At 35.8% G+C, this 9,367-nt stretch overlaps 1 protein-coding gene across 1 annotated transcript in view; it reads right to left on the minus strand.

Moving 5' to 3' along the window:
* Positions 1-9,367, minus strand: part of CLHC1 (clathrin heavy chain linker domain containing 1) — a 138,864-nt gene that overhangs the window by 105,275 nt on the left and 24,222 nt on the right. Inside the window, exons 3-7 of the mRNA XM_007938001.2 lie at positions 4,865-4,998; positions 2,607-2,808; positions 2,384-2,496; positions 1,928-2,012; positions 451-557 (exon numbers count right to left, since the gene is read on the minus strand). Coding sequence (XP_007936192.1) covers positions 451-557; positions 1,928-2,012; positions 2,384-2,496; positions 2,607-2,808; positions 4,865-4,998 — 641 coding nt within the window. The remainder of the gene's footprint in view (positions 1-450; positions 558-1,927; positions 2,013-2,383; positions 2,497-2,606; positions 2,809-4,864; positions 4,999-9,367) is intronic.

Consider the following 9,367-nt stretch of genomic DNA (forward strand, 5'->3'; position numbering starts at 1 on the left):
ATATATATATACATGGGATATATATATGGATCATAGCAAAATGCTTACCCTTAAATTTAGTCATTGTACCAATTTTTTGAAGAAATTCTTTTAGGACTGTTTACCGCAAAAACAGCTGCATTTCCATGGTCACCAAGTGCAATTAATTCATTGAACCTACAGTTATTGCATTTTATAATGCAATATGATATATGGATGTATTGTTGTTGCTATGTGCCATCAAGTCAAACCTGACTCATAGCTACCCCTCCTTGGGTTTCCAAATCAGTATCACTATGGAAGTAGATTGCCCAACCTTCCTTCTGAGGAGTGACTGGTGGGTTTGAACTGCCAGCCTTCTGGTTAGCAGTCAAGTGCCTTAGGCACTATGCTACCTGAACTCCTATATGGAGATATACATATATGGATATATATGGATATATTATACGTGGATCATAGCAAAATGCTTACCCTTAAATTTAGTCATTGTACCAATGTTTCGAAGAATTCTTTTAGGACTGTTTGCTGCAAAAACAGCTGCCTTTCCATATTCACCAAGTGCAATTAATTCATTGAACCTACAGTCATTGCATTTTATAATGCAGTATGATATAACACAAAGAGAAAACTGATTAGAAATATCTAATACAGACTAAACATAATTATATAAGAAGATTGAATAACAAAAATAACTCTTTCATTCTGTGAAATGTACTTCCAGTTCTTTCCCTAATATTCTATTGAGTTGTTGTTGCTGTTTGTAGCCTCAGAATAAAACTCTCACCTGCCAGCTGACTTTGAACCTGATCCTGTACTTTATTCCTGTACTACTTACAGCAAGCCATCGAAAATGGAATGAAAGAATATGAAGTGATTATACAACGAGCTCAGATTTCTTTTTCTTTCATATCATCTCCAAATGAGAAATGATAGCAGGGGAAAGAAGGCAATCTGCTTAGAGTATTAGCCTAGGTGAGAATACTAATTGAATATATAGCCTGCCAAGATGGTGATCAATAGATGTTCTTGGTATTCAGAATCATATATTGCTTGGCCATGCATCAGACCCTCACTTAAATACTAGACTAAAATAAGAAGAAAAGATAAGCATTCAGATAACTTAAACAACTCTATTCCTATTCCTGTGACAAAAGGTATCCCAATCAGCCCTAACCTCAGAATTAATAAAGCTGTGGCAATCAGGATTTACAACGTTTAAAGAAATGTACAGCTCCAGATGAGGATGCCACTAAGGTAATATTCAGCAAAATACATAAAATTTTAACTCAGGAAGGGATTTTTTTCTCATATTAGGTTAGAAGGTTTAGAGAAGAATGCAATGTAAGAAAATAACCTAGCCTTTGGTGAAAAAATAAAATAAAAATTATCTCCTGTTTATTATATTGACAGCAAATCAAAAGCTGAAAAGTGTTTCACATATATGACTAGGAATATTACTTAATGTTCATTATATATTGATCTCATAACCTATAAATTAACATCTTAAAGAATATACTCTTAGATATCTTTCAGCCTCTATTATACTTTGTATACAATAGCTTAAGTAGTAGGGAGAGATATGCCTTCTTAATATGTCTATAGGTAGGAATAATGAGGAAAAAAGTACTGAATTGGCCAAAATAATCTGAATCAAGAAGACATATTCTCAGAAATATTTTGTAACATCAGATAGAAGACTAGGGAATGCAAGAAAAACATAAATAAAACTCATATTAACAATTCAATCCTCCTATCTCTTCTGCAAAATCTCCCCAACTACCAATCTAGCTTTTTTTTTTTAACAAGGAATCTATGAAAAATAAATTTTAGTTTATTTTTGAATTTTCCTACGAGAGCAGAATTTTACAGAGACAAAACCTAGAGATACTAAATAGATGCTAAATGTGGACATTTTAACACTGAAAAACAAAGCTCTTAAGTTATTTGCCTTTCAATATAGTAAAGCAAAATTTCAGCTTCTTTTGCCTTGCTTGGATCATCTTCAAGTAATTCCTCAACAATGCCTTGGTCACCTGTAAATATTAAAAGCAGTACCATAAGCTATTTAAGGCCAGCAATAGAAATAAATAAATATTCAATTCCAACAACTTAACGCTATGGTTTCTAACAACACCAACCTCTTCCTAAACTGAGTTAACTCCCACTCCCTCTCCTCCTTGTTCTCAGGTACATTTTCTAGGTTTTCTCTTTGGCTCAACAGGTCTGTTCTTTACCAACCATCTGGCAGCTGTTGAAGGAAGAAGCCCATAGGGTAACAGAGATCTAGCAGAAATATTATTCTGCTTTCCTTAAATTCAGTCTAGGAATGACTCACTCTTTAGCTTTATGGGGAAAAAAAATGTCTTCCAGTATTTGTGCTAATTTAAAAATATAGATAAACTACCATGTAAATCTTTGGTTTCCTGAATTTGCTCCACGAAATCTTGAAATGAGCTGCTCATATCCAATTTTACCCATGAAGAAAGTGCATGTGAAATAATCTGCATTCTCTGATGACTATAAAAAAAGAAACAGCAACAACATATGAGTCTAAATCCAGTAATGAATATTAGAATAAGCACAGATAAAAGATTCAAACTTTAAATGTATATAATCAACTTTCATACCGAAACTGTAACTCTTTGTTCAGACTTTCAGCTACATCTCTTCGTTTTAATAACCCTGTCATTTCCTCATCTAAATCAGCCTTCCTTTGAGCCGATATGTACTTCATTGATATAGTTTGTTTAATTTCTGCATATTTATCTTCAAGATGTGCCAAGTATTTAGTGAGAGCATCTAGATTGACAGATTCTTGGACAGTCATGCCTATGGGCAAAGGGAACAAATCAAATAAGCCATTAGTGGGACTCACATGCTCAAACAGCAAGTCTTAGAGATAGTTTACTATGTTCAGAAATAATTCAGAAATGGTAGCATGTACTTGTAGCTTACCAAACATAAAAAGACATAGCCTACAACATTAAATGACAGTAGCTTTAAGCCTATCATCAACGATTGTCCTGAACACACACAAACCTTAAATCTTTTTTTTAAAAGAAAAAGATCTTATCACCATACCCTGTAAACCTCTAAATAGTACTGTTGTTCAATCACACCAAGAACCTCTGCCTAACAATTTAGAATTTCTGTCAACAGGATTATTTCTAACTAAATCACTTGTTACTACTATAGCTAACCCTAGGGTAATGTTTATTCAACACAAAATTTATAAATACTTAACCAAATCTTTAGTTCTCTCTCCCTCTCTCATTGTCTCCTCAATTCAACACACATACATTTACACTCAAATACCTTTCTTTCTACTTCTGGCCAATGTTTGTCCTTCTCACACACCTCAAATTCTCCAGAAACTTCCTTCAGTTAGTCCTACTTGGTTTTAATCATTTCTTTATCCTGAATCCTCTCAACATTTAATGTATTTATCAATTATTCTGTACTTATTTGTATGTATCTTATTTGTAGTTTGCTATAAACGATTTTATATTCTTAGACAATATATCTAGTTCCTTCCACTAAATGCAACATGATCACTCAACTTTATTTGAAATCCTTTAGTGTAGATAGAAGGAGCCCTGGTGGTGCAGTGGCTAAGCACTGGGCTGCTAACCATCAGCTGCTCCAAGGGAGAAAGATGAAGCAGCCTACTTCTGTAAAGACCACAACCTTGGGAATATTGCGGGGCAGCTCTACTCTGTCCTATAGACTTGCTAGGAGTCAGAATTGACTCACTGACATACAACAACAGTATGGCGTAGCCTTTTACCTCAAGACATAGGCTCTTCCATTAAGATCAAATCTGCCTTCTTAAAATTTCCAACTATTGATTCTACCTATAGATAAACACAAGGAAAAAAAAAACTACTCATTCCTAGTTATAATCCTTAAAGGTTTTTAATAGAATCATCTACTCTTAAAGTCTTTCTTTCCTCCAGGATGAATATTTGTAATTAGGGGCAGATTACCAAATAAGCAAGATAAGCACAGGCTTATTTATTAATCTATAGTGAACAGTTTCACCTGGGTCAAAGATGTGGTGAAACACATGTGAAATTACTCACTACATATTAGTAAGTAAGCACAAGTAAGCCTGTGCTTACCTTGCTTACTGGACACTCCATCCCTCTCAGGGATTGTAAATTTGAAAAGAGGTTTTGATTCTGTAAGAAGATGCTATTGGGTTGGGAGAAAGACAGATGCCGGCCATATCTAGAAGCACAATTTTTGATGGGGTATGTCAAATTGTTCATTATCGATTAGTAAGTAGGCACAAGTAAGCATGTGCTTATCTTGCTCATTAGGCAATCCAACACTGTTTGCAATCACCATACATATGTCTCAACATACTGGATGAATTCCAGGTGTACTCCAATTTGTGAAAATGTGAAACAAGTGAATGCCAATATCAACATGAATCAACAATATTCCTCAGAAAGTCACACACTAGTTTTTCCATATTATACCAGCAGTACTTAAATATTAGAGAACATCAGAATAACCGGGAGATCTTGTTAAAACACTGACTGCTGGGTTCTTCCCCTAGCTTTGGATTCAGTAGATTGAAAATAGAGCTGGGGAATACACATTTCTAACAGGTTCTCAGGGTGATACTGATGTTGATGAAGGAACTACACGTTAAGAACCATTATACCACTGGTTTATATAATCCAACCAGACCGTAACTCTTAATCTTTCAGTTATTTAACTCTTTTCATTCCTTTGTATCTGTCAAGAGCACTATGTAAAGTTGTTTGTATAGCATACACTTGGCAAATGCACTCGTATCCACACATACAGTATATATTAATTTCTGTAATAAGTATAATTGGAATATCTCTCAAATATTTTAAACAAAATATAGTACCTGGAATAGGTTTTGAAGGATCTTTGGAGAAAGTACAATATTTCACTTCTTTTGTGTCATACTCTGCTCTAAGTTGTTTCATTTTCTCTATTTGCATTTGAATCTTTGAGGAATTATTTTCAATAACCCTCATTCTGAAAAACAGAAAATACTTCTTATATTTCCTTCAACTAATTAAATTATTGGATCAGAAGACTTAAAGTAAAACAGGTTAAATCATTACTTATTTTGGCTAATTGTCATTTTGAATCTTTATGGACAACATGGCAGTTTACAAAGCAATGGCCTGAGAAAGTTAACTAATCTCACAAGTGAAAAATAATTTTATTTCAAGAAATCCATAAAAATCTCATATTATGATTCTTAACCCTATTGGCAATATATAAATGTTAAGCATAATGTGGCCACAAAGTACTATGTCTATTCTCTTTAGTCAAAAACTTACCTTTGCAATTTAAAAATGATTTTTATAATGAATTCGTTTCCTGTAGTTGCTGTAACAAATTTTCACAAACTTGGTGGCTTAGTGCAACATATATTTACTCTTCCACAGTTCTAGAGGGTAGAAGTCCAAAATCCATATCACTGGGCCAAAACCAAGTTGTTGACAGGGCTATACTTACTCCAATGGTTCTAGGGACAAACAGTTTCTCCCCTCTTCCAGCTTCTGGTGGTTGCCAGCATTCTATGGCTCATCACTCCAACCTCTGCCTCCGTGGTCACACCACCTTCTCTTCTGTGTCAAATCTTCCTCTGGCTCTCTCTTATAAGGACATTTGTGATTGCATTTAGGGCCCACCTGGATACTCTAGGCTAATCTTGCCATCTCAAGAGCCTAAGCTTATTCACATATGCAAAGATCATTTTCCAAATAAGTTATCATTTTCATGTTCCAGGGATTGAAGCCTGGTACCTTTATTTTCATTATCAGGGCCATTATTAAGCTGACTACAGTACATAGTAATTTTGATCTTAGAGCTATAGGAAAAATGGCACCTCTTTGATAGAAAATTGAGTTTATCCAGAAATGGGGATCTCATAGATCTGGAAGTAGATATAAACTACTTTTAAGCATTATTTGAAGTTACCTCTCAGTTTATCACTAATATGTTGGCCTATGTAACAGAGTAAAATAAACTACATATTTAAACACCATGGGATTTTGACAAATAAAAAGCTAGTTGGTCAGTAATAATGGTTTCCTGCTTTTGATTACTATAGAGAGTTCTAGGTAACTACAGATGGCACTAGAGTAAGAGCTTGCAGTAATCATGAAAGAAGAACTTTGGAAATAAAATATCTTTTGGCCTTTGTCTAAATAATTTTATGCTCGTGGAGGAAAAGTATGTTAAAAATAAATAGACTGGCTTAATTTTTAAGTCAAGAAGGAGAATGGTAAGTACTTGTGTCATGTATCATAGGCAGAATAAGGCTCAGTGAAATGGGTATCATCCAGGCTAAAGTGCCTCAGAAATGAAAACTGTTTGCTTGACACATGTGATGATTAAGTTTGTATGTCAACTTGGCTGGGCCTGGTTGAGTGGCTGGGCAGCTGGTGGTAGTTATTCCTCATGATGAGACTGGCAATCAATTCCATGGTGGGACCTACCACAAGCAGCTAAGTAGCTGCTTTAGGGATGTGGTCTGTTTCCCGTATATAAGAAACAGCTTTGGAATGGTCTCTGGCTTATGGCATGCTTGGACCCTGCATGTAGCCATGTCATTGTTCAGCAGACTGCCACCCTCTGCCGACCTTGGGACTTTCAGTGGACTTGAATTAAGGGCTTGCCATGTGCTTTGGTAACATCAGGACTGTGCCATTTTATTTGTTGACCTTGGACTTACTAGCCTCAGCAGCCAGTATCTGTCTGAGTGAAGAGATGCCTCTAGCTTTAGTGGGCCAGGAACCAGAGGCAGAGCTGAAGCCCAAGGTTGAGGGGCTTTCACATAGTCCCTAGAGCCTGGAACTTTGAACTCAGACTTAAAGGCTCCAAACTGTTAGAGAATTAACTTTTGTCTGTTAAGGTCATCCCATTTGTGGTACATTCTTGTCAGAGCAGCAGTAGGTAACCAAAACAAGATATAAGTCATCTATTATTTTTCTGACCTGAAAGTATCTTTAAGAGACCATGCTGGGATGAGGAGGCCATTATGGAAAAAAAAGTCTACAGGACCTTCTGTGTCAGGGTAAGACTTACACAAGTCCAGTTGGGCTTCAGGTATCATTTCAGAAGGGAGGCAAGAACTACAGAACAGACAGAAAATGTAAATGCTTCAATAGGTATAACATACTACACAAAAACATTTTTCTACATCCTGCTTTGGTAAGTAGCAAGTGGGGTCTTAAAAGCTTGCAAGTGGCCATCTAGATACAATGATGGGTCTCTCCTCATCCAGAGTAAAAAAGAATGAAGAAAACCAAGACACTGGAAACAACTAGTCCAAGGGACTGGTGGACCATGCTATCTTCAGCCCATATGACTGTGAGACCAGAACTGGATGGTGCCCGGCTACCACTGTCAACCACTTGGGAGATCAGAACAGGAGATCCTGGATAGAGTGGGAGAACAATGTGGAACAAAACTCAAAATCATAAAAAAGCAAACAAACAAAAAATCACATTTGCTAGTCTGATAGAGCCTGGTGAGACCCCTAAGACTATGGCCCCTAGGCCAGACCTTCAGGTCTGGAACTGAACTCACTCCTGTGGCTTCCAGTCAAGCAAAAGACAGGCATAGTGGTTGTACTATTTTACAATTCCACCAGCAAATTAGGGTTTCAATCTCCCCACATCCTCACCAGCATTTGTTATTTTCTGTTTTGTTATTTCTATCATTGCCATTTCAGCAGGTGTGAGATGGTACCTCAAAGGTTGGGCAATCTACTTCTGTAGAGATATCTCCTTGGAAACCCAAGGAGTGGTGGCTATGAGTCGGATTCAACTCCATGGCAATGAGTTTTAGTTAATGGCTAATAATCACATCTTTTCACATATTTATTGCCCACTTGAATGTCCCCTTTGGTGCAGTGTCTGTTCACGTCCTCTGCTTTTTTAAATTCAGTTATCTTTCTGTTGTTGAGTTGTTGAAATTTTCTATATATTTTAGGGATTAGACTCTTATCAGATATGTTGTTTCCAAAGATTTTTTTCCAGCCTGTAAGTTGTCTTTTTACATTTTTGGTATTTTGATGAATGTTAAGTATTTCATTTTCATAAGGTCCCAGTTATCGGTCTTCTGCTGTTTGTGCATTTATAGTTGTAATTAATAGCTTATTTAAAATTAAAAAAAAAAATAGGTCTCATAGGTTTGTCACTGTTTTCTTCCAAGAACTTTATAGTTTTAGTTTTAACTTTTAGGTCTTTGATCCATTCAGTTTTTTTATATATATAAGTAGTGTTTGAGTCCCATTTTAAAAATTTTTGCCTACTTCAAAGTCATGAAGATACATCACTGTTTTCCTTTTAAAGGTTTATCTTTCACATTTAGTTCTATGATCCATCTTGAATTATTTTTTATGTATGGTATGAGACTGGGGGTCATGGTTCATTTTTTCCCCCATAGATATCCAACCGACAAGCACATTTTATTGAAAAGATCATCATCATCCTTTCCCTCCAGGGAACTGGAGTGGTGCCTCTGTTACAAGTCAAGAGACCACACATAGGTAAATCTATTTCTGGATTCTTTGTTCTGCTTCATTGATCTATTGGTCTATTGTTGTGCAAATATTATGTAGTGTTAAAGCTCTGTGGCTGCTAACCAGAAAAATCTGTAGTTTGAACTTTCCAACCACCCTAAGGGAGAAAGATGAGCCAGTCCACTTCCGAAAAGATTTATAACTTGGAAACCTGTGGAGCAGTTCTACTCTATCCTAAATGGTTGCTATGAGTCAGAATTGACTCAATGGCAGTTAGTTTGGGTTTTTAGAGTAAATCTTGATCTCTGCTATCTCAAGTGATCAAACCTGGTTCTTCAAGACTGCCTTCACTATTTGTATTTGTCCTTTTGTGACTTGTTTATTTCACTCAGCATGTTTTCAAGGTATATACATGTCATTGCATGCATTAGGACTTCATTTCTCTTTATGGCTGAATAATATTACATAGCATATGTACCACATCGTGTTTAGCTACTCACCTGCTGATGGACACTTGGTTTTCTACCTTTTGGGTATTGTGAATAATGCTGCAATGAACATTGGTGCACAAGTATCTATTTCCCTAATTTCAATTCTTTTGGATATATACCTAGGAATAGAAATGCTGGGTCATATAGTAAATCTGTTTAGTTTTTGAGGAATTACCAAATGTTTTCCTAAGTGGTTGTACCATTTTACATTCCCACCAGCCGTGCATGAGGAAAACAATTTCTCCACATTCCTGTCAATACTTATTATTTTCCATTTTTCTGATAACCATCTTAGTAGGTGTGAAGTGATATCTCATTGTAGTTTTATGATAAATTCCCTTATTAATTTTAATAGTTTGGCAGTTGATTCTTT

The sequence above is a fragment of the Orycteropus afer genome, unplaced genomic scaffold (genome assembly GCF_000298275.1).
Source record: "Orycteropus afer afer isolate SDZICR_OR568_19922 unplaced genomic scaffold, OryAfe1.0 scaffold00046, whole genome shotgun sequence".
Taxonomy (NCBI): Eukaryota; Metazoa; Chordata; class Mammalia; order Tubulidentata; family Orycteropodidae; genus Orycteropus; species Orycteropus afer.